At 39.3% G+C, this 26,389-nt stretch overlaps 1 protein-coding gene across 2 annotated transcripts in view; it reads right to left on the bottom strand.

Moving 5' to 3' along the window:
- DARS1 (aspartyl-tRNA synthetase 1) overlaps positions 1 to 13,409 on the bottom strand; it is a 67,633-nt gene extending 54,224 nt beyond the window's left edge. The window contains exons 1-3 of one of the 2 annotated variants that reach the window (XM_024764121.1): positions 13,350 to 13,409; positions 11,094 to 11,151; positions 7,211 to 7,303 (exon numbers count right to left, since the gene is read on the bottom strand). In XM_024764121.1, the coding sequence (XP_024619889.1) occupies positions 7,211 to 7,303; positions 11,094 to 11,118 (118 nt within the window). In that variant the 5' untranslated portion in view covers positions 11,119 to 11,151; positions 13,350 to 13,409. The other variant, XM_024764120.1, reaches the window with a different exon arrangement.
- Between the last annotated feature and the right edge of the window lie 12,980 nt (positions 13,410 to 26,389).

Raw genomic sequence — 26,389 nt, 5'->3', positions numbered from 1 at the left:
AGAGAGAGAGAGAGAGAGAGAGAGAGAGAGAGAGAGAGAGATCCCTTTTATGTAAATTTAAAAAACAAAGGATATGCTCATATTTGAAAATGCACTTTTTTCCTGAAAGAATACACAAGAAACAACAGTGGCTATTTTGTGGGGAAACAGATTGTAATCTGACAGACGAGCTAGATTTGTGAGACTTCTATTTGTCCTCTTTTTTTAAAATTGAAGCATAGTTGATTTACAACAAATTTCAGGTGTACAGCAAACTGATTCAGTTATATGTATATATTTTCAGATTATTTTCTATTACAGGTTATATACAAGATATTGACTATTGTTTCCTGTGCTATACAGTAAATTCTTGTTTATCTATTTTATATATAGTAGTGTGTATCTGTTAATCCCATGCTCCTAATTTATCCCTCCTCTCATTTCCCCTTTCGTAACTGTTAAGTTTGTTTTCTATGTCTGTGAGTCTGTTTCTGTTTTGTAAATAAATTCATTTGTATTATTTTTTAGATTCCACATATAAGTGATATAATATTTGTCTTTCTCTGACTTCACTTAGTATGATAACCTCTAGGCCCATCTATGTTGCTGCAAATGGCAATACTTTATTCTTTTTTTATGGCTGAGTACTATTTCATTGTGTGCGTGCGTGTGTGTGTGTGTGTGTGTGTGTGTATGTATGTATTGATATATATATATGTATGGCACATCTTCTTTACCCATTCATCTGCTGATGGACACTTACGTTGCTTCTATGTCTTGGCTACAGTAAACAGTGCTGCTATGAACATCGGGGTGCATGTATCTTTACGAATTAGTTTTCATCTTTTCTGGATATATGTCCAGGAGTGGGATTGCTGGATCATAATGTAGCTCTATTTTTCATTTTATATCTTTCTATATATAGGAAGTTAATTTTTACTATAGCCATATATTGTTTTTTATTCTAAGAAGCAATTATGTAATTTCTCAGTTTAGCAAAGAGTTCTCACTGCTTAAGTTAGTAAAGGAACTTTATAAGACACGTTAATCAACTGCTACATATTATTCATCTTTCTTCATGGAACTCCCCAATCAGGAGAGAGTTTATAGAAAAGATATGAAACTTAATGTTTAAAACAGCTGAATGAATTCACTGCTTTTAGGTATCTTAAATTTAAATCCTTAGCAGTTAAAAATTTGTGTTGCATTTTGAGTCAAGTTTTTAAAGAGGCAGTTTATTTCTTAAATTTACGCAAGAGGTCTGTTTTAGAAAAATGTAAAGTTGGAAGCCTTCCTTTACAGCACCAGGTGCAATCTTTAATTCTAAGCTGAAGAACAAACATGGTAGATTGCCAGAACAAAAAAGTTTACTCTCATCTCCATTTTGGTGATGGCTCAGTAAGGAAGTAAGCCTTGGTGGGAGAACTAGTTATCAAAGATATGAGGCAATCTTATGTTTTCATCTCTTCCTACTGTCTTTTAGCTTGCCAAGCTCCTGAATTTATTATTTAGATAATGTACCTTCACTTCCTAATAACCAAGATTAACATTTTCCTTCATCGCTTATGTTAATCAGTTATGGAATAAATAGCAAAGACCTAAATGTTTTAAAGTAGTTTCCATTTGTTATTTTCCCTGAAATATTCTTGTATGGCTATAAGTCGATGTTCTGACCTTTGGTATTAAAAATCCTAAACTATCTGACTACCTAAATAAAGTAGCTATTTTGGAAGTATATGTTAAGTTTTTAGGAAGAATATTATTGAAATAGAATTATCTTGTGCCAATGACTTCCATGCAGTATGTATAAAATTTGAAAGGAACCGTAGATATTTCAATTACTTTTTCAATATGCTCATAAGCTTTCACAATCGAAAGAAACTAATGTTAAGGTATCATTAAGAGTTAAAATTTTCTCCTTGCTCCTATATAAAACTCTTGATTTTATGGGTATGAAGCATAAACCTATGGTAAGAAATCTGATTTTTAATCTTTAAAAATGTGTAAAACACTGCCCTTAATTTGAGGAGAAACATACAGATATTTGTTATATAAACAGACTAGGTTTTGTTTTTTTTTGCTTAACAGGATTCTAGTTGTCATACTTTTGACACTTTCATTTCCTTATTCATGGTTTTTTCAGAACTTTGCTTTACTTGAAATTGCCAGCATAGGCTGTCTGTCCAAGTCCAATTTTAATGTGATACTACTTCTGGAGTTAGAACACATGAATGATTCCAAATAAGTCATATTTATTGGTATAATTTTTTCCATGTAAGGAAGAAGGGAGTAGCAGCAATCAGGGTTCTGCAAATTCAAAGATTTTATTCATTTTTTCAGATAATCTTCTTCGGCAGAAATAAAAAACATTGACAATCATTACTGGCAAGAATGTGGAGAAAGTGGTACTGTCACATACTTGTGGGAGTATCACTGAGTATAGCTTTTTTGGAGGGTAATCTGGTATTGGAAATTTTTAATATGCATATGCCCACCCTTCAACCCAGCAATTTCACTTCTAGATATCTATCCTACAGAAATACTGCCTTATGTAGATCTATAACTAATATCATGGAAGTATCTCCAAGAAACACTGTTAATTGAAAATAAAAAAAGTTGCAGAGTAACATGTAAAAATACGGTATCATCTACATAAAATAAGACAAAACACTCATCAAACAAAGAACCTTTGTGTGTGTGTGTGTGTGTGCACATATGTGCATTAAAAAGAAAGATTTTTGGAAAGACAACGAACAAATTATTAAGAATTAATAGAAAAGGCTGGGACAAAAGATAGGCAGTAGAGAAGAAAAAGGAATATAATTTCTGTACTCTGAAAAATTCATGTGAAAATACTTTGTATTACTTGGGTAACTTACAACTTAAACACACATACACATACATACAAACTTAAAAACAAAGTAGAATTTTCCAAGTAAAAATTATGAAAACCAGATTAATGCAAAATTCCAAAAAAACATATTATTGAAACTTAGCTAAAAGAATACTACCCACACCTTTACCAAATTCAGTTTATTCCAAGAATCCAAAAATGGTTCAATGTTAAGAAATCCATTATTGTAAATCACTAGAATTACATACAGTTGATTCTTGCTATTTGTGGTAGTTATGTTTTATAAAGTCACCAGAACAATAAATTAGCAAATATTGAGCCATTGCTCCTAGGGGAAATATAGGGTGAGGTTTCTGTGAATGTCTGGTTACAATATTTTCATCAGTCCATCAATACGCAAATTTGTTCTGTATGTATTTCTGTTTAAAGACACCTTATTTAAAATATATATAGTTGATTCATTAACATAGAACTCACAGCCAACAGCACTATAACTCATGCTTGGACAAAACTTAGCTAACAACCAGTATTTTCTCCATAATGCATATTATGACTCCCTTGCATTTAGGAACACTAGAAAACACTTCAGCACTATGCTTGGGGGCCATTTTAAACAGTCAAATCACCAACAAAAAGCACAAGGCTGTGAAGAACGTGGCATTAAATAGACTGTGAAAAGGACACTTGCTTACAAGAGATGATACAAGGCAGAGCTTCACTGTTTTTAACCTCAGCTGAAAATGTGTGCACTGGGAGACTCAAATTTCTTACCACTCTGCTCATGCGAATGTCTGCCATGTCTGTGAATGACAGTGAAATCACTGCAAGTATTGATTTTGGGGTTACAAATACATGTTAGCAAGTAGGTGAATTTGCAAGTATACAATCTGTGAATAATGAAGATCAACTGTATTTTAAATTTTTTATTATGTGGAAAATTTCAAACAAACACAAAAGCAAAGAGAATAGTATAATGAATCGCTGTATAAATATATTCAGCATGATATTTTGAGGGAAATAATTTCTGGAAAAGGTCTGATAAAATTTAATACCTACTTCTGATAACAGAAAACTTGGACTAGAAGAAAATTTCTTTTGACCTACTTTTTAAACTTTGGCATTGTTTTGTAATGACATTTTATGCAGAACACCTAAAGTCATGAAATAACTCAGCAGGAATTTATATCTCCACTGTTTAAAAAATTCTTCATTGTGAGAATCCCTGCAATACTGGAGAATCCACTGATTATTGCAGAGAAACAAGAAATAAGATAAACATTTGAAAGAAAAGGACAAAATGATCGTTATTTGTAAATGATATCAACACCTACCTACAATCCTCACGTACCTCAACGGTTATCAATTCATGGCCATTCTTGTTTCAGCTTTGCTACAATCAACTCATTCCTCAACTTCTGCCCCAATCCACTTATTCCTCAATTCCTGTACTATTTTGAAGCAAACTCCTGCAAACCCTCTATTATTTCATCCATACGTAATTCAGTAAGGATCCCTAAGAGAGCAGATCTTTTTAAAAATAATGTTACAACAGTACTATTATTTCAACTGAAAAAAAAATTTTCTTAACACCAAATATCCAGTCAATGTTTAAATATCCAAGTCTTAGTGTCTTTTTTTTTTTTTTTTTTTTTTTTCTTTAAATTTAAATTAGGATCTTTTTTTGTTTTTTTTTTTTTTTTTTTTTTTTTTACTGTAGATTTAAATTAGGATCCAAATAAGTGATTGGATGAGAAACATCTTAAATCTGTTTTAATCCATAGGTACCCCCTTCCCTTTCAATTTATTTCTTGAAGAGACCAGGTCGTTTTTGCCCAGTAGTTTACTACTAGACTGTGCTGATTGCATCTCCATTGTCATTTAACAAGTTCCTTTGTCTTGTAAGTTGCTGGTTATTGCTAAAGACTTAATGAGATTCAGGAACAATTTTTTGGGCAAGACTACTTCATTGGGTGGTGTTGTGTTCTTTCATAAATAGACATAAAATATTTCTGGTTGTCTCTCTATTATGTCGTTAGCAATCACTGATGATCAATGTCTAGATAATTCACTGGGGGTAAAATGGTGATGTTCCAATATTCTTCATTTTATTAGCTGGACACTTCTCTAAAGAGACACTTCCCCGTATCTACCATCTGGTTAGCCAGTGATATACAATTCATACAGAAATGATACTTCCACTTTAGTATTTACCAGATTTGAAAATAATGAGCTTGTTCTACTGATGACCAACTAGGTTTTCTGTTTGTTTGCCTTAGCATTATTATAAACTTATGGATTTAAACGTATCTGGTGTGTTTCAACTCACTGCAGTTGTCCTTATTCATATTCAAACTGTTCCATTTTTTGGATGAGTGTGAAGGGAAGTATTTTTGGTTCAGGCTTACATGTAGCGTGTGTTCTATCTTTTAATTTGCTAAATAACTATGTTTAGGAAACAAGGTGCCAGTTTGGAGAGAACAAAGGTTCCTAATCCAATGGGAGAAAGACAAGTAAATGAAGGATTACAGTACAATGCGATTATCTATTGGTCAAATAAATGGCCCAACCTTTCAGGAAGGCAAATCAACAGTTTTTAAAAAGTTAAAATTCTACTAGCATTCTTCTCAAAGTCCAACAGTATTCATCTATTTGGGGGAGGATACTGGAAGAATAGATAAACTTTTTTCTTTTTTTTTGCCACGCCATGTGGCTTGTGGGATTTTAGTTCCTTGACCAGGGATTGAACCTGGGCCCTTGGCAGTGAAAGTGCAGAGTCCTGGGACTTCCCCAGTGGTCCAGTGGTTAAGACTCTGCGCTCCCAATGCAGAGGGCCCAGGTTCAATCCCTGGTCAGGGAACTAGATCCCACATGCTGCAACTAAAAGATCCCGCACGGCAACAAAGATCCCACGTGCTGCAACTAAGAACTGGCATAGCATGCGTGCATGCACGAAAAAAGAAAGGAAAGAAAGAAAGAAAGAAAGAAAGAAAGAAAGAAAGAAAAGGAAGAAAAGAAAGGAAGGAAGGAAGGAAGGAAGGAAGGAAAGAAAGAGAAAGAAAGAAAGCGAAGAAAAAGAAAGTAGAAAAAGGAAAGTGCAGAGTCCTAACCACTGGACTGCCAGGGAATTCCCGATAAACTCTTAATAGTAGTGATCCTGAGAGAGTAAGATATATATGTATAAAATGTTGGAATTTAAAAAATAATGGGCCTGTATTAATTCTATAATAAATATTTTAAAACACAGAGTAAGAAATGCTGTACCACAGAATGTATTAAATAGTACAGAAGTAATTAACTCTGCTAGGGAGACAGAAGGTGTCCTAAAAAGCTTCTGAATTCTTTTCATATTCCACCAATTACTATGAGAATTTGGGCAAGGAGCTTTATCATTCTGAGCCTTAGTCTCCTCATTTATAAAGTGGAATAACAGTGCCTATTCTGCCTACTTCACAAATTTGTGGGGATGATCAAGTGTGAAAAACTGTGTGAAAAGTATAAAGTTATAAACCAATATAAGTGTCACTAATACTTTCAGACAATTTGGAACACTAGGCTAGGACAATTTTCCATAAGGAACTGAGGTTTGTCTAAACTCCCCTAATATTTCTTCTTTGTTATTAATGCTAAATTCTTAGTACTGTCCAAGAGAACTTTCTACAATGATAAAAATATTTTGTGGGCTTTCCTGGTGGCGCAGTGGTTGAGGGTCCGCCTGCTGATGCAGGGGACATGGGTTCGTGCCCTGGTCCGGGAGGATCCCACATGCCGCAGAGCGGCTGGGCCTGTGAGCCATGGCCGCTGGGCCTGCGCGTCCGGAGCCTGTGCTCCGCAATGGGAGAGGCCACAGCAGTGAGAGGCCTGCATACTGCCAAAAAAAAAAAAAAAAAAATTTTGTATTTGTCCTGTCTGTCCAATACAGGAGACACCAGCACTCAAAATACAGCTGGTGACTGAGATACAGAATTTTAATTTTAATTTAAATAGCTAAATGTAGCCAGTGAGTACTAGACAACCCAGTCTTAGCCTTATCTTTCTTGTAACTCTCTCCCTATCTAAATATTACAAATGTAAGAATATTAACAAATGAAAAACTTCTGAAAAAACACTCTTTACTTCAAAAAATTAAACTTTTGAGAGGTGCTAGAAAAGTACCTTAGAGTCTTAGATTTCATCTGAGTTTTAAGGCTAAATTGTTTTTAAGGATGTCTTATAAGAACCTAAAATTAACTAACCATGGACTAATAGTTTATAGTGATTTAAGAAGGAAAACAGGTGTTTTTGTTTTGTTTTTAAAGATTTACTTTGATCTGTGAGAAATTTGCAAAACAAAAAATTCAATGATTACCAAAAAAGCTGTAATCATCTAATCAATCTTACCTTTAGCTCTGCTTGTATGAACCCTTGCACGCACCCAAACAACTTCATCAGCTTTTTGTACTGTCAAATCACTAATTCGAACCAAAACTCGATCTGCAGCAAATAAATGAAACAATCTTGTAATTCAGAATTTACAAACAGATCAAGATGAAAATTATTTTGATTTGATAGCTAGCATAGTACTTGGTATTATCTTAAATGATTCTCAATATCTAGCAACACTTTTTCCTTTTGCTTTTCTTTTTAATTGGTTTATAACATTGGTTTATAACATCACATAAGTTTCATGTTTATAACATTGTATTTCAACATCTATACACATGCTCACCACCAAAAGTTTACTTTCCATCCATTACAATACAGTTGACCCTGTTACCCATTTCACCCTCCCACCATGCTCCTTCCCCTCTGGTAACCACTACTCTGCTCTTTATCTATGTGTTTGTTGTTTGGTTTAGTTTGTTCATTTATTTATTTACTTACTTTTACATTCCAAATATGAGTGAAATCATACAGTATTTGTCTTTCTCTGTCTGACTTATTTCACTTAGCATTATACCCTTAAGGTCCATCCATGTTGTTGCGAATGGCAAGATTTCATCTTTTTTTTATGGCTGAGTAGTGCTCCATTAAATATATAGACCACATCTTCTATATCTATTTATCTGTTGATAGGCACCTAGGTTGTTTTCATATTTTGGCTATTGTAAATAATGCTGCAGTGAACATAAGGGTGCACATATATTTTCAAATTAATGTTCTTCAGATAAATACCCAGAAGTGGAACTGCTGGATTATATGGTAGTTCAATTCTTAATTTTCTGAGGAACCTCCATACTATTTTCCATAGTGGCTGCACCAATTTACATTCCTACTCACATTGTATGAGGGTTAACACCTTCTCTCACCTTCCATATGTAGTCTGCCTCAAGTTTTATGAATTGTACATCTTAAATATATCTCTAAAATCTATCCAATTCTCTTTCGTCTTCACTGCCACCATTCCAAAGCAAAGTATTATTATTATATCTTGCCTAAACTATAGCAAAAGCCTTCTAACTGGCAATCCCCTGACCCCCTAATTCAGTCTACATTGGAGTCAAAGAGATAATTTCGAAATGCAAATCTCCTGAACACCTCAATGACTTATAAAGCCAAATACAGCCTGTGTTGAACTGCCTGTGCCTAAGTGGACGTGGTATTTTTGCTTGCCTGCCATAGTATGTAAGTCAGCTAGCCACATGGGGGAATTCTCTGCCAGGCCTGGACAGTCATAGTACCTCGTTCCCCAGGACACACTGACTCATCCAGAGAAGGACATGTTACTCAAACTGAGCTAATCAAAGTCCTTCTCTGGTACTTAATATACAGATAACGGGAATGAATCTGTCTTCCCTGGGGTCGCTGAGCTGAGATAGTGTAAGCCCAGGGCTGCAGCCACCATCTTTCCTACTACCTGAATTTGCAGGATGAGAGAATGAGGTCAACAGCCTAATGGATGCAAAGCCAAGAAGTAGACAGAAAGCCCCATAGATAATGCTCAAACCTCTAAATCCTATCACGCCTTATGCCATCTCACACTTTGTTTCCTACAGGTATGTGAACCAATAAGTTCCCCTTTTGGCTATCAGTGAACCCCAACAATTATGCCCCCCAATGCTAATAACAAAGTACTACATCTATCTAGCATCCCCCAAACAGGAAAACTGTGAAAAAACTACGATGTGAAGATAGTGATACAAGGCAATCATGATCCCGAAATGATCCAGAAATTATTCTATTATTGTTCTTAATATGCAATAATTTGAATATTAAAGAAAAAGATATAAGTATTAATTTAAAATATTGTAATAGAAATGATACTACAACATCATGAATGATAAAAGACCACTATTCTCAAGGATTATGGTGCCTAATTGTAACCAAATTTGTCAGTATGACATGTAGTAAATCCTAGTTACTATAATACTAAAAATACCTTTGTGGGGGATATTATAATGAAATCAAATTATAAATTTTACCTACTTTGTCTAAATATATTTATAATTTGTCTCTTGAAGTAAAGATGTAGCTTAGAGAGACCCTGATTTACAGGAGAATACCATAGATCTCATCGCCAAAAGCAAAGAGAATGAATGAGAAATTTTGAAGCATTAGGCATCACAAGAGGATTTCTGCAAAACTCTGTCCATGGACCTTATGAGTTAAGCCAACTTCCACGTCTGCTGTGTAAACTCAGACAAAACCAAGTGCGAAAGAGAAAAGACAGACAAAGCAATTTTAAAAGACAGATCTGAAAATAGCAAGATTGAGAAGGCAAACAACTTACTAGGCAATCAAAACTCAAAACCAAACAAAACAGAATAACATAAGTCTAAAAGAATAGACTTATAAATAAGTGGCATGATTATGGTAATTTTAATAGTACTTTGGAAAAGAAAGAGTAATGGCCCTTCTTTCATGTGTCATTCCAATTAATTAGCATAGGGGTTCTCAACCTTTAACATATCCACACATACCTGAGGCGCATGTCACACTCCCACCAGTATGACTGGCCAAGGCAAAGATCAGTGGCAGTAGGGTTTCAGTTTGAAAAACTACTACCTCCTCCACGGTTAAGTCACTGGTATTAGAATGAAAGAATGTGGAGAAATGGAAGCAGACAGGAAAGAAAACTTTATGTTGAACAATGTATTATGATTTTAACAGAGGTAAAACCAAGCATAGAATTTTACTGTTAGTTAATGTAATCAGATTACGTAGGCAGTTTATCCTCCTTTTGGTGGGGAGAGCTTGTAACTGGAAGACATTAAGTAGTCTGGATTTGCTAGCTAAATAGGAATAGTAATCATGGCAAAGGGTGACTGGGGCTTATGTAAGAGACAAATTCCAATAAGATTTTTTTTGCATTAGAGATCAAGGAAGTCCAGTTCAGGAAGACAGTTAAGCCGAGAAAGAGTCTCATATGACTCCTCCTGCTTGTTCTGGCAGGGGTAGTCCTCTTCTATACTATATTGCTTGTATCCCATTTTATACTCAATTACTTTACTTCACTATCTTTATCTTTCGAAATGGTTTATTCTTAGCAACCTATTTTGCCCTTTCACTGCACACTTTTCCAACAAAGTTGGGAAGGAAAAGTGGTTTTGTGATCACGCAATAAATTAAATCCAAAAATAACAATTAAATTTGACTTGGGGTATATTATTTTCAAAGCATAAGATTCACAGGCAGGCATCTAAATTAGAAGTACTTAGTGCTTCCAATGGGCCAGAGCTTAAAGGTCTGCAGTTGTACCAAAGTCTGAAAGACATAATTTGGGGTGTCTAACAAAAGAAAAACGATTGTTAAATAGTTGAGTAGGATAACTTTGTTGAAATCGCATATATAAAATAGAAACAAAAGGAAAACAAATGTTTATAAATAGAAAACCTACAGGTCTGAGAGAAACAATTAACAAGTCAATTTCAAAGAAATATAATAAAGTCAAGGAGGAAAGTAAAGGAGGTAGCTTCACAAAGCATGCAAAAAAGGTTGCATATGATAGAGGCAGCTACTATTTAACCATCTTTTATCTCCTAGGCCAGAGTCAAATCTTTTACATGACTACCTAGGAATACCTTTGTGATATAATTTACCATTTAAAATATACTAAAAATAAATAAATAAAATAAAATAAAATATACTGATTTAACGTATTTTCTTCCTTATCGAGATTAGGGACCCTAAATTGACAATGTCTGTGCAGGGTTATGGCATATGCTTGGCATTTAAGCTTTTCAGAACTATGCCTTCAGTTATGTCAACCTTACTTAAAACTTCATAAAGAACTTTCCTGGAATTAAAAAGAAAAAAAAACTTTTTTTATCACATAACTACTAACCTGGTTTTTCTTGTGATTGTATCATTGAAGATACTCCATATCTTTCTTTTGCATAATCCTACAAAAAACATTTTTACATTATGACTTTTTATTTAAACACTAATAGCATAGTAAACACAGAAATATAAATAACAGAAATAGATGAATTCATTTAAACTTTCAGGACTATTTTATCAATTCAGAGTAGTAGTTTCAAAGTGTGGAAATCTGTCATATCATTTACATATGCACTCCACAGACCCAGCTTCTGGTTAATTTGTTTTGGAGATCACCACTCCTGGATCGATATACCATACAAAATAGCACTCTCAAACAAAACTGACACACATGTACAACACATCTTAACTACTTTCTTCAAAAAGGAGATTATAAACTACTTCAAAGTAGAGTTATAAATTTCCTCTGTGAAGGGAGAAGGATGAGGTACCACAGTTTTATTAACTTCCTATTACAGGAAGAGATGTTCAAAGAGAACAAACATTTAGGGGTAGGCTTTCTGAGTACCAGATGTCCAGTTTTTAGAAATCAGAGATGCTGGATATAAGCTAACTACAACTTTCCTTTTGTAAAACATCATCAAAAAAATTCACCAGTTTCCTGTTTCTAAAAACCATCTTCATGATATCAGGTTGTAAGTGGTTCAACACTGACAGTATGACACCAAAATTCTTGTTACAGATTTTAAGTCAGGAACAGGAAAAAGGAGACCTAGAGTCCAGACTGTTATTAACAAACTATACTTATTAAATTGGTAAGTGGCCTTTTATTTTAATCTCACTTTATCTAGAAAATGATCTCTTAAGATCCTTCTAGGTATAAAGTTATATAACTCTGCCACAATGTCTACCTTATATATAGACCTACACTATCTGCAAAGGTGGTTTATATAACTAATCAGATCAAGAATACACAAAAATGGTTTCCTTAAAATTTACAAGGTAACTTAGGATGTGGATGAAACAATTAGTTTCTGTCACTACAGCTATTTGTTGGAATCCTCTCCTTTAGATTTGGAGGATATTAGATTTTGTGTTTATACCAAAACAAACCAGACAACATGTTAAGGTGTTTAATGAAGTTTTTTCATTTTTTTCCGAAATAAAAAAAATACACCTTAAAGACGAAGATAACTCCAGCCCCAACAGAAAGATACAGTCACACAATGTAGCAGGAGGGCAGCATAAATAGGTTACAGCACGTGAACAGAAAAAAGGGGGTCGCTTATTAGTACTGTTCATATTTCAGCACCCCTTATTCCATCTAATGTTCTTAAAATGACCTTACGCAGTTTATCACAAATTCATATTTCCTCAAAAGAAAAATAAGGAGCCAGGTAGGGATCCCAATTTCACTAAGAGCACACATAACTTGTAGAATGGTTTCAAACTTTCACTTCTGAAAAGCACTGAAGGACCACAGGGTATTATGAATTACATAGATGATTTTGGGTCACATCATCTCAAAGACTTCAAACGCATTCTCTGCAAACTTCCCTACCTACCTTACTTGGGTTACTTAGGGGAAGAAAGAAAATAAAAATGACAAGTGTTCTTTAAAGCTGTCACATGGAAAATGGTCATTAAAACATGCTGGCAGATCGTTTTACGAAGTACTGTCATTACTTGAAAAACATTAGGAACACGAGGGCAGAGCAAAAATCGATTACTAGTGGACATTAAAAACTTCTGGGGAAGAGACGGATTACTCGAAGGACTTGCCTAACTCAGGGAGGTTAAATGTCACCCCGCCGCTCCTACTTCCGGGGCAGTTGGTACTTCACGGCGCCCTCCTCCCCGATCCCCCAGTCCCGGGACACGCTTCCTGCAGGCCAGGTCTCTCAGGGGCCCCAGTGAGAAATGCGATCCGGAGTGGGTCTGGCCACGCTGCTCGGACAAGGGCCCTGGAGGCCCGGTGAGGGCTCTGGGCGCCGGATCCCAGGCTCGCGGCCTGCACGCAAAGTGCCGACAGGGAACCAGAGGCTAGGGCCCCGCTCACCATACTCCCTCCCTCAGCGCGGTCCGGCCCAGGGGTCTGTCCTCCCAGGCCCAAGGAAAGAGGAAACCCACTTCCGCCGCGTCCATGATCTCCCGCGGCTTCTCCTGACTCTTGCGGCAGGCGCTGGCGCTGGGCATCTGGGCAACTGGACTACGCAGCGAACGCCGCCCTCCCTCGCAGGCTTCCGTAGGGCAGGCCAAAGGAGATTCCCCCTCCCGCAGAATCAGAACCCTCCCTGCCCTCCCGTTACAGCACACGCACTCGGAATCCTCGTGGAAGGTCGGCTCCGGAAAGATCGCGAGAACCGCAGTTCTCTCGAGATTTCCGAGTGCTGCAAAGCGAACGGCTGCGAGCCGACGTCTCTCTTCTTTCCCCGCCCCTACGGGTGTTTGCCTGGAGTTAGAGGGAATCCCCGGGAATTATAGTCTCGCGGGATTGACTCTGAGGCAACGGGTCCCACGGTACCAGCAGGCGCTGCCTTGCAAGCCGTCACTTTTCAGCCCTGTCATACTTGCGAAGTCTACTGTGTTGTCTTTCAGCCCTATTATTTACTCCTCCGCGCTTTAAGAGCGACTTGTTCACTAAAACATCCACCCATGCTCAGAACTCGACTTTTCCTCCCTTGAACTTCTCCGCCTTCAAGACTCCCCAGTGACAGTGTAGCTCCCTGGACTCATGGCAGACGTCGTCGCAAAAAGCTGCTATGTACTGGGACACAGGAGTGCTGAGTTATAGGCAGTTGGCTTGCTAAGGTAGGTTTGGGTACTGGTACCCAAGTGATAGGTGTAAACACAATGGCGGAAACCCACACATAATTGCTCTGATTGCCTGGACCTGTTGCACAGTTAGAGGCGATGCAGAATGTTGGTTGTCCAACGGATGAATCTCCCCAAGTTAGGCTTAAAAAAAATTTGCCATCCATGAGCCTTATTGCAACTGAAAGTAATTTGGGGGCTTGGTTAAATACTATTTCCTCTGCTATGCTTCTTTGCACTTTGTCAAGTTTTAACTATACTAGTAGTCTTAGCCTGGCACAAAGTGGCACACTTTATACTTGTTCAGGAGTGCAGATAGAGCCTAGTGCAAGTGAAAGGGCTCTGGAGGCTACTGCATTCAGGTTCTGGGATACAATAGTGAGAAGACAGGCATGGTCCCTGCACTTGTGTAGCTTATCATCTAATTGCAGGTATGAAGTAGAGGTACCAAGTGCTATGAAAGTTTCTTTTAGGGCATTCACCTCAGGCTTCTCTGAGGAAGTGATGCTTCATCTAAACTCTAAAGGAGGAGTAGGGGTCAGCCAAATGAAGAGGGGCCTAAAGAATATTTAAGCCAGAGGGAGTTAGGGAGAGAAAGGCCATGGCTCAGTTTTGGATGTAGTGCATATGAGATGCCCTTGAGACCTTCAAGGGGAGAATATCCAGGTGACCTCTGGCTTTGTGGGATCTGGAGCATAGAAGAGAGGTCTGGGTTCCAGATAAAGATGGGCAAGACATTGGCAGGTAGGTGGTAGTTGAAGCCCTGGACTAGGAAAGAGAATGTTCTAAGAAGAGAGTGTTAACATTGTCAACTGCTGCCTAGACCTCAAGTAAGATGATGACTGAAAAGTAGTTGTTGGATTTAGCAACGTAGACGTCATTGGTGTTCTTACTAAACACTTCATGGTGAAGTGATGGGATCAGAATGGGCTGAAAAGTGAGTGAAAGTGAAGAAATAAAAGTAAAAGGAATATAGCAAATCTTTATATAGTGCTTACTGTGTGCCAAGCACTGTTGTCGGTGTTTCACATATATCAATACTAACTCATTTAATGCTTACACCAGAGAGATGATATTATAATCTTTTTGCATATGGGGAAATTGAGGCAGAGGGAGGTGAAGTAACTTGCCCATGGTTGCAGAGCCATTAAACAATGTGTTTCAGATCAAGTAGTGTGGTGGCAGGATCCATGTTCTTAACCACTATATCTCACTGCTTTTCCTCTCTTCAGGAGATAATGAGAAGATTGGATGAGAGGGGAAGGAAAAATATAGGTTGTAGCTAATGGGGAATAAATCAAGTGAAGCTTTTTGTAAGAGAAGACTTGAGTGCATTTAAAATTAATGGGGGGGGGGGCGGAGCTTCCCAGGTGGCGCAGTGGTTGAGAGTCCACCTGCTGATGCAGGGGACACAGGTTCGTGTCCCGGTCCGGGAAGATCCCACATGCCGTAGAGCGGCTGGGCCCGTGAGCCATGGCCACTGAGCCTGCGCGTCCGGAGCCTGTGCTCTGCAACGAGAGAGGCCACAACAGTGAGAGGCCTGCGTACCGCAAAAAACAAAACAAAACAAAACAAAACAACTAATGGAGGGACTTCCCTGGAGGTGCAGTGGTTAAGACCTCTCCGTCCAATGCAGGGGGTGTGGGTTCAATCCCTGGTCAGGGAGCTAGGATCCCACATGCCTCGGGGCCAAAAAAAAAAAAACCAAAAACAAAACGTAAAACAGAAGCAATATCATAACAAATTCAATAAAGACTTTAAAAATGGTCCACATCAAAAAAATCTTAAAAAAAAAACTAATGGGAAGGATTCATGAAAAAGTAGATGAATATGCGAGAGAGAAGGATTGAGAGATGATGTAAGTTTTTTTTTATAAGGGAGAGTTAGGATTCAAAACAGGAGGTGGGACAAGGGGAGGAGGGACGCTTCCTCTATCACAACTGGATGTGAGGATAGGATATTGTAGATACTTGTTTTTAGGAATATGAGAGAACTCCCATGTGATGACTTCTGTTTTCCCTGGAGGAGGCTAAGTTATGAATGTTGGGGTTAGGGGTTCGAGGGGAGGGAGAAAAGGAAGATCGGTGATTTGAGGAGAACGGGAAAGGTTAGAATTGTCCTGGAGGTTGTTTGGTATTTGGTATTATTTCTGGGCATTTTAAGGACCCATTTAGGAAGAACCCATGAACTGGTGATGGAACTGAGACTTCTGCAGTAGCACGTGGCCAGTATGGTACAGTCACAAAGAGGCAGACAGTTACTTCAGTCAGTGTGGGGATTTTGGTGCTGACACTGCTCAGCAGAAGGGAGCCCAGAAGAGATCTGCCATACAAATGCCATACATAGCCCAGGCAAATGAGAAGGAAATTTTTACCTGTAGGTTTTTGAAAGGCCAACATTGGGCATATCATTTATTCTTAAATCAGGATGGAGGAAAGGACAGAGATGCAAATAGTTGAATGTGGCTATGCAGGTGGCCCTGAAATTTGAGCAGTGAAGTTTAAAGAAAAGGAGTCAATTTTATTCTCCTTTTAATTGATCAATGATTATTTATAAGCATCTACTTTGTGCCAACCATTATGCCAGGTTCTGGCAATAAAAAGATAAATTAGGATCCTGGTTCTCAATAATACATATTCCACTTAGACAGTGTGTAACTAATGATAAAGAAATGTGAAAATCGTTGTAAGATTGGTAAGTATGTGCATTCCCAGAAAGAGCCCTAAGACTCACTTTGAATGGGCCAGTTAAGGGCACATGTCCACTACTGACCTAATCCTTATGGTCAGGGAAATGGAATGTTCTGATTGGTTTAGCCTAGGTAGAATTTCCCCTGGAGCTTGGGACAGAGTTGGCTTTACTGGAATCATGTGGAAACCACTGTCAGAAGCTATGGGACAGGGAAATGGATCCTGGAAAGGCAACTACAAATGTCCACTGCAAAGGCCAAGAAGATCTGGGCTTTGGGCAGATAAGCAGACTCTAAGGGAGAGCCTCCTCTTATCTGGTCAGGATTGCTTAGACATGCTGTGTTAGTTACTAACAGACTGACGCCCAAATCTCAGCAACTTAAAACAAAACCTATTTATTGCTCATGTTATGTCTGTAGTGGGTTAGCAAAGGGGCTGTGCTCTGTAGTCACTTAGGGATTTAGGTTGATAGATGCTCCGTCTTGACACATGCTTCCGTGATCACAGTGACAGGTGAAAGAGAACCTAGCTCTTAAAGTGGCTGCCTGAAGGTGACATATTTCACATTCTACTCCTATTTCATTGGCCACACAAGTCACATGGCCATTCTTGAGTTCAACAGGGCAGGATAATTTACTCATTCCTCAGGGAGCAGCGCTGAATCTTTGTGATCAAGGAAACATTCTATCATACTCATGAGATTCCAACATAGAAGGAGGTCTATGAAGCTGTTCCATCTTAGGACTTTTTTTAAAGCTTTTATTCCCTCCATTAGGTATAGTCCTAATATATGAACTGATGGTCAGAAATTTGAGTAAAACTCCCATATAGTGTCCTTTAGCTAGGGTAGGAATCTTAACTTTCCATCTTTCCATTGCCTGTGAAGCCTCTATGTGAACTTCTTCCTTACCTTGATCCCCTTACCTTGATAGATTATTCTTATTTAGGACATAGCCCTGGGGCAATACTCTTGCTTCTGGCTCTCCTTCCTGATGGTGATGGGAGCAAAAAATTTGCCAGATCAGTGGCCACGTACCATGAGGTCTTGTGAATCTGCTCTAGTGAAGATACAACTGCAACTAAAGCTACGACTTGGTTGAATTTGCAGTAGTCAACTGTCAACCTCCTGGATTGGTCTGCTTTTTGCCAGAGCCAGACTGGTGGAAACAGGAATATGATGGGGACTGTCAGCTATCAGGTCTTCAAGGGTTGCACTCAGAGACTGCCATTCCCCCTGGGGATGTGATACTCTTTATGATTTACTGTCCTAGCTGGGGACAGGGGAAGCAGACTGAAGAGTTTTCCTATTAGCTTTCTGCAATATGATACCCTTAACCCACAGGCCAAGGAGGTGTAAGGGAACAGTTCTGCCTTGTCACCTGACCTCCTTGCAGGTATCCAAATAAGCCACATAGGCAAGGGCTGACTTGAAGTGCAGCTAATCTGTCTTGGAAAAACACCTTGTGATCCTCCTATAACAGAAGGGGATGAGAAGCCGTCTCCCACTGGCTTCCCTGTCTCCTCTGGGAGGCTGTCTGATCAAGTATGGGACTTTCAGCCACCCGCCTCTCACCAGTGGAGCTACACAGTGTAAAACTCCATAGCTGAAGTCCAGCCTCCTCAGCAACAGGGTGTCCCATGAGTCACGTTGCAATCATCTGGTCCCTTTTGTTTCAGTGTTATCCTTTTTTGGTGTGTAGGATAAGCACCAAGCTGGGGTGGCACTTTTGGCTATTCTTTTTACTGTAAGTAAGTAGCAAACTGTTTAAATATAAAAGTGGTTGTTGTACCTTTATTGAGCAAATCAGTCAGGGTTTGAACTTGGCCTTGCTTGTCTTGTGTGTTCCTGTGTTGTCAGGAACCAGTGCAGGCTTCTGCCAGCTACCAAATGTGTCCATTCTGAACTATGCACTTAGGGACCAGGAAAATGACTATGGGACCCATGGACCCATTCTAGGTGTTGCTGTTAAAACGTTTCAGGCACCATTGTGATTCCTAATCCTTTGTATGTGATGCTTTTTCCCCTGGGAAAAAGAAGTTTGCAGGATATCTGCTATGTAAATTACCACTGGTCCTTTGCTTTGTTCCTAATTCTCTGGAATTTCACAATGTGTACCATCCTGTGGGTCTAAATTCAACATTGTCCTGGACACTCAGCGGGCTTTTCAATCTGAACAGTCACTTAGTTCTGGGGCATTTTCTTGAAAATTTTCTTTGATGATTCTCTCCCTTTCATTTCCTCTCTGCTCTCTTTCTTGACTTCTCATTATTCAAATATTGACCTTTTTGAGCTGGTCATCTTAGTTTCTTATCATTTTTCTCCATTTTCCATCTCCTTGCCTTTTTGAACTGCTTTTGGGGAGCTTTCTTCAGCTTTATCTTCTAATCTTTCAGTTGAGATTTTCTCATTTCTGCCATCATGTATATAATTTCCCCAAGTACCATTTTGTTCCCTGAAATTGTTTTAAAAGAATAGAATCCTGATCTTTTTACCTGAATGCAATATCTCATCTTTCTGAGCATATTAATAAGGTGATTTTGGGGGGTAAGTTTTAAAGTATTCTCTCTGCATAGCCCATTTCTTACAAATTGCTTTTTGTTTGTTTTTGGTCTCTATCTTCCATGTTAGAGACCCACGTTAGCTGTCTGGTGAATCCTTATTTATTTTAATTTGTATGTCCTGTATATTGTGATGTTTTAACATCCGTCCATTCATTCACTCATTTGTTTATGGGTGAATCTTTGTCAGCTCATGTTAAAAGTGGGGACTAAAAAGCTAATTAGAAGCTCTGAGCATTTGACTGGGGTTTGCCAATTTCAGGTTTTACTGTGTAATGATCTGGTTGAGCCATTTGATCGGTGACCCTAGGTGTCAGTATCTTTAGATCTTTCCCCCTCGCTGGTCAGATTGTTCAGGATAAAACTCTTCTAATCTCCTGCCTGAAGAGTAAAGGTCTGCCAATGTTCTGGGAATATTCAGCATTCGACATGCATGTGGTCACTGAATCCCCCTAGTTTTGGTGCAGCACCCAGTTTCTAAAGTCCAAGGACCTACTCTTTCACCCTCTCTAGAGAATACATCATGTCAGAGTGGAAGAGAACTGTTGCCAAAAGAGTGGAGTTAGGAGGGATATAGGAATCATACTTCTCATGTAGTTTTCCTTATTGTAACTTCTCCTCCCCACCTCCATTTGCAGAGGTAGTTGGTGCTGCTTGTCCTGAGTCTTCTGAGGATCTTTGATATAAATTAGGTTGATTCTCAGCTATCCTGACTACTACCTTAGGATTCAGCTTTTCACATCTGCAAAGTTGGTTACCACTGCTCTGTCTGCTCTCCAGCTTCCTGAATTTTGGGGGCATGGTTTCCCCTTCTGTTTTCCCATCCTTTTGATTCTAGTTTCTGTAGGACTAGGGGCAGGAGCAGAACTGGATCTGCCATCTTAGCACAGAAGTCATTTTTCACATTTTATTTTATAAACTCAATGCATATAACACTTTTAGCCGATGACTAATGTTCATTCGTTCTCTCAACAAATAGTTATTGAGTGCCAACTATGTGCTAGGCATTAGTCTAGGCATTTGGGATACACCAGGGAACAAAGTAATATAAAGATCCCAGGTTTTGTAGATCTTACCTTTTAGAGGGGAGAGGCAGACAATAAAAAATAATTATAAAAAGTAAGTTCTATAACATGTTAGAAAGTGATAATAAGAAAGAAGGAGGAGCTTCCCTGGTGGCACAGTGGTTAAGAATCTCCCTGCCAATGCAGTGAACATGGGTTTGAGCCCTGACCCGGGAAGATACCACATGCTGCAGAGCAACTAAGCCTATGTGCCACAACTACTGAGCCTAGAGCCCACGAGCCACAACTACTGAGCCTGCGTGCCACAACTACTGAAACCTGTGCGCCTAGAACCCATGCTCCACAATGAGAAGCCACTGCAGTGAGAAGCCCACGCACCACAACGAAGAGTAGCCCCTGCTCGCCGCAACTAGAGAAAGCCTGTGCGCAGCAAAGAAGACCTAACACGGCCAAAAATAAATAAATAAATAATAAATTTAAAAAAAAAAAAGAAAGAAAAAGTAGAGAAGGTAAGGGAAATGGGAGTGCTGAGGGGTGGGAGGATGGGGTGGGTTGCAATATTAAATATGGTGGTCGTGGTAGGCTTCATTGAGAAAGTGACATTTGAAGATTTGAAGGCAATGAGAGATGTGGCCATGAACATATCTGGGGAAAGAGCATTCTAAGCATGGAAACAGCCAGTGGGATTTAAGGAAAGAGGAACAATGCCAGTGTTCTATACAACAGAGTAATGTCTTCAGGGCCTCTGAAGTGTGGCCTAAATGACTCCAGTTTGCTAAGCTGTTTTTAAAAATTGTGATTAAAAAACCACATAATGTAAAATTTACTCTCTAAACCTTTTGAAAGTGTACTGTTCAGTAGTGTTAACTATATTCACATTGTTGCATAATGGATCTGTAGAACTTTTTCATCTTGTAAAACTGAAACTCTATGCTCATCAAAAAACAACTCACCATTTCCCCCTCCCCAATTCCCTGGAAACCATCATGCTAGTCTCTGTTTTCATGATTTTAACTATTAATATTTTAGGTGTTTCATATAAGTGGAATCACGCAATATTTGTCCTTTTGTGAATTGCCAAGCTTTTTGAGTTCTTGTATTGCAAATTTATTCTGGCTCCAGCCTTGCTGTCCTTCTTTCTGCTATTACTTCTCTCTTGACTACATGTAATTCAAATCTTAGCACCCCTCTTTCCCACCTGAATCAGATAGGATGCCTTTAGCTGCAAGGAAGAGAAACCTGACTCAGGCTGTTTCCAACGGTAAGGAACATATTGCTCATATAGTACAGAGTTTAGAGGAAGGGAGAGCTCAGGTTTGGTTGATCCAGCCACTCAGCAATGTCATCAAGGACTGAGCAGTTCTTTCTTTTCCTCAGTTCTGCAGGTCTCATCCTTAGCCTGGTGGCAGGATGGCTGCAGCTAATTCAGGCATCACATCCAGTCATGACAGCATCGGATTTTCGTACTCTCTTAAACACGGAAACCTATCCTCAAAATCCCTGCATGAAACTTTCCTTCACATCTAATTGGCCAAAATTAGATTACATGCCTGAACCAGTTACTGGGATGGATTGGGAGTGTTGCCTCCGTGGAAGCACATGGTTAGATGGGAGAGAGACGGATACTAAACAAAATCAGATTCTGTTAGAAAGGAGGAAATGGAGAATGCATGCTGAGTAGACAGCTGTCATACTGTGACAGAGTAAGAAATATATATTTGATTTTCATCTTTGGTTCCTGGCACAGAACTACTAATATCCTTGGAATTTCCTGAGTGATAGAGGTGATAGGAGTGTCTTTTGTTATTCATAGCAAGCCCCTTTCAACCACACCTGAGTGTATGTTAATGAGGTGATTGGTGGCTGAAAGCCCCTAGGTAGTTCCAGGATGGGGGCTGGTTGCCAGGCGAACCAACAAGATGATTAGAGGGTTGGAACTTCCAGCCTCACTTTCACCCCCCATCCCGGACCTCTGGGGAGGGGAGAGGGTCTGGGGATTGAGTTAATCACAAACTGCCAGTGATTTAATCAATCATGCCTACTAATGGAACCTCCATAAAAATCCTAAATGAAGGGGTCTGGATAGCTTCAGGGTTGGTGAACACATCCATGTGCCAGGAGGGTGGTGCAACCCAACTCCATGGGGACAGAAGCGCCTGTGCTCAGGATCCTTCTGGACCTTGCCCTATGTACTACTTCATCCGGTTCTGTTCAGTTGGATCCTTTATAATATCCTCTGTAATAAAACAGTAATAGTAAGTAAAATGCTTCCCTGAGTTCTGTGAGCCATTACAGCAAATTATCAGAACTGGGGAGGGGGTGGGCTTCCCTGGTGGCGCAGTGGTTAGGAATTCGCCTGCCAGTGCAGGGGACATGGGTTCAAGCCCTGGTCTGGGAAGATCCCACATGCTGCAGAGCAGCTAAGCCAGTGCACCACAGGTACTGAGCCTGTGCTCTAGAGCCCGAGAGGCACAACTACTGAGCCCACGTGCCACAACTACTGAAGCCCACATGCCTAGAGCCTGTGCTCCACAACAAGAGAAGCCACCGCAGTGAGAAGCCCACGCACCACAACGAAGAGTAGCCCCTGCTCACCGCAACTAGAAGTAAAAAAAAAAGCCTGCATGCAGCAACGAAGACCAATGCAGCCAAAATAATAATAAATTAAAAAATATATAAAATGTGAAGGGTAATTTCAAAAACAAAAACTGAAGAGGGGGTCATAAGAACCACTGATTTGTAGCCATGAGACAGAAGTGTGGGTAACCTGGGAACCCACTACTTACAACTGGTATCTGAAGTAGGGGGCAGCCTTGTGGAACTGAGCCCTTAACTTGTGCTAACTCCAGATAGTGTCAGAATTGAATTGAATTGCAGGACACCCAACTGGTATCTTCAGGAAGTTGCTTGGTATGGCAAACCCATACATTTGGTGTCAGAAGTGTTGTGAGTAGGAACAGATCATAGTAGTAATAGTACAGGCAATAGTGTCCACTACACCAGCTGTGTGATTTGAGGAAAGTCATTTAACATCTCTAATTCTCAGTTTTCTCCAGAAAATGAGGATAATGGTATTTCTCTCACATGTTGAGTCTGGCTAATGGTTTATCAATTTTGTTTATCTTCTCAAAGAACCAGCTTTTAGTTTTATTGATCTTTGCTATTGTTTCCTTCATTTCTTTTTCATTTAATCCTGATCTGCTTTTTATGATTTCTTTCCTTTTACTGTTTAAAAATACTGTTTAATTTCAGGTATTGTGTTGTTCATCACTGTTTGTTTGCTTTTTAGTTCTGTTAGATCCTTGTTAAATGTTTCTTGTATTTTCTCCATTCTGTTTCTGAGATTTTGGATCATCTTTACTATGATTACTCTGAATTCTTTTTCAGGTAGTTTGCCTATTTCATCTTCATTTATTTTGGTCTTGAAGGTTTTTTACCTTGCTCCTTCCTCTGTAACATATTTTTTTGTCGTTTCATTGTTCTTTTTTTTTTTTTATGGGTGGGGCTGTATTCCTGTCTTACTGGTTGTTTGGCCTGAGGCGTCCAGCACTGGAGTTTGCAGGCAGTTGTTTAGAGCCAGGTCTTAGTGCTGAAATTAGGACCTCTGGGAGGCCTCAGTCTGATTAATATTCCCCGGGGTCTGAGGTTCTCTGCTAGTCCAGTGGTTGGGACTCAGAGCTCCCACCACAGGAGCTCAGGCCCAACCTCTGGCCTGGGAACCAAGATCCTGCAAGCTGGTCGCTGGGGGTTCCTCCCGTCCTCTTAGGTGTCTGTGGTCCCCCACTGGTGCCTGGTGCCTGGTAGGTGCCCTAGTTGTGCGGAGAAACGAGTTCCATGTCCTCCTAGTCCGCTGTCTTCTAAAGTTTTGTTTTTTAAGCCACCCAGTTTGTGGTACTTTGTTTTGTCAGCCCAAGCCAACTAATATACCTGGGAACTTGTTAGATATGTAAAGTCTCTGGCCCTATCTCAGACATTCTAACATCAGAAACTCTGAGGGTGGAGGTCAGCACTCTGTGTTTTTTTTTTTTAGATGTTGGGGGTAGGAGTTTATTAATTAATTTATTTATTTTTGCTGTGTCGGGGCTTTGTTTCTGTGCAAGGGCTTTCTCTAGTTGTGGCAAGCAGGGGCCACTCTGCATCGCGGTGCGTGGGCCTCTCACTATGGCGGCCTCTCTTGTTGTGGAGCACAGGCTCCAGACGCTCCGGCTCAGTAGTTGTGGCTCACGGGCCTAGTTGCTCTGTGGCATGTGGGATCTTCCCAGGCCAGGGCTCGAACCCGTGTCCCCTGCATTAGCAGGCAGATTCTCAACCACTGCGCCACCAGGGAAGCCCTGAATCTCATTTTAAATGGTTGGGTTTGGAAAAAGTTGCTAGCCAAGCTTATTGGAATTATTTATATAGTGAGGACCTGAGGACTCCCTTGAGTAAAGTTGAATACTCCCACCCCCAGTTTGGCTTCTTGAAACCCTTTTTTTTTCTTACTTACTGGTTTATGATTATGATGTGAAAAACATAGATGGTGCCAAGTTCTTTGGAGTTTATGCAAATAATACATAGCACACATTGTTATGTTGCTCTTCATCCTCTATGAAGGCCCATTGTCATCAATTTTATATCCTGTTCCGATGAGAACTTTACCTTTTTCTCTTCTTTGCATTCTGTTCTTGATGGATTGTCTAGTTTCTCACTTAGACAACTTATCCCTTTTCCCTGACGGCCCATTTAAAACTACCTTCTATTAAAAAAATTTTTTTTTCCATTGAGGCATCTAGATACACATTTCCCTTGTTTTTCATTTGTCTTCTGAGATGATTCCAATTGTTTTACGGTGTGCAGCTGTCACTAGATACTAATGATATTTTCACTGGGTGAATTGCATTTCCCCACCTTGTTTCTGTATATTTCATTGTCTTCTGTATTTTATGTGAGTTGTAAATACATTGGGTAGAAACAACTCAATAAATGACAAACAGTAAAATGAATAATAAAAAGTTATAGTCCCATATAAAGAGAATGAGTGGGAGCCCTTTCCCAAATAGAAGTAAGCCAGGGATATCAGTATGTTCTGAAAATGCTGGCTAGCTGCTACTTTGCCTTAAAATATTCTTTCAGTCGCAAACTTTTTTTTTTTTTTTCTGTACGCGGGCCTCTCACTGTTGTGGCCTCTCCCGTCGTGGAGCACAGGCTCCGGACGTGCAGGCTCAGCGGCCATGGCTCACGGGCCCAGCCGCTCCGTGGCATGTGAGATCTTCCCAGACTGGGGCATGAACCCGTGTCCCCTGCATCAGCAGGTGTTCTCTCAACCACTGCGCAACCAGGGAAGCCCCGCAAACTTATTTTTGTAATCTTCCCCTGCAATACACAATTCACTTTCCCTTCTATTTTTCTTTTTAATCACTCTAGGAAACATAGCCATTCATTTATTGTCGGCCCCAAATCTTGGTGCCATTCCTTATTGCTTTCTCTTCTCCCCAACACTGAAAAATCTACCAAAACCTTTCTGCTGTTGCCTTTTCCACATTATCCATTATCAAATTATCTCAAAGACCAGACTTTGTACAATTGTGGGGGACTGGAGAGTTCAGGGTAAATAATAATTCATTTGGCTAGATTATCTCCAATCTATTTTGTAATTCCATGTTTGACTGTAGCAATATCCAGAAATTCTATAAAAGCCTTAAACTCCCTCCCTGCAATAAAGTGAAATGTAAAATACAAAGCAAATATAAAGTATATTACACTTTTAAAAGAACTGTACATGAGGTAGGAGGTGGGGAAACAATCAAATTCTCAGTAATAGCAATTATAGAATTCTCGTGGGCCTCTTGCTCTTTGTTCCTGTTCATTATTCAGGTGCCCTTGCTTTCTGCTGTGTTCACTTTAACATAATACAGTTTTTCACTATAAGTTCACTATTGTCACTATTCAGGGAGCATGTGGTTTTATCATCTACCTCTTCTTTAAGTAAAATATTTTTTCTTTTAAAAATGTTCTTCACTGATAATTATGTTTTCTAGCCTAATGTCCTTTATCTATTCTCATTAATGTTTCTGAATATGACTTTAGACCCAAAGGAACTTTAAGTAGCTTATAAACAAGTTATGCTAAATTAAAACACTTAATTCCATTTACTTCTCCTTTCAATGGGTAACTCTGATCCAAACTCAGCCTGGTCTTCCTCATTGAGTCACTTAATCCAAACGTTGTTAAGAAAATCTAGTTGCTATTCCGTGAGCTGTGGTAGGTCCTGTTTCTGAAGATGGCAGCGACAA

The sequence above is a fragment of the Neophocaena asiaeorientalis genome, unplaced genomic scaffold, assembly GCF_003031525.2.
Source record: "Neophocaena asiaeorientalis asiaeorientalis breed wild unplaced genomic scaffold, Neophocaena_asiaeorientalis_V1.1 scaffold102, whole genome shotgun sequence".
NCBI classification, from domain to species: domain Eukaryota; kingdom Metazoa; phylum Chordata; class Mammalia; order Artiodactyla; family Phocoenidae; genus Neophocaena; species Neophocaena asiaeorientalis.
The sequence above is the reverse complement of the archived record's forward strand: the minus strand, read 5'-3'. Positions and strand labels throughout refer to the sequence as shown.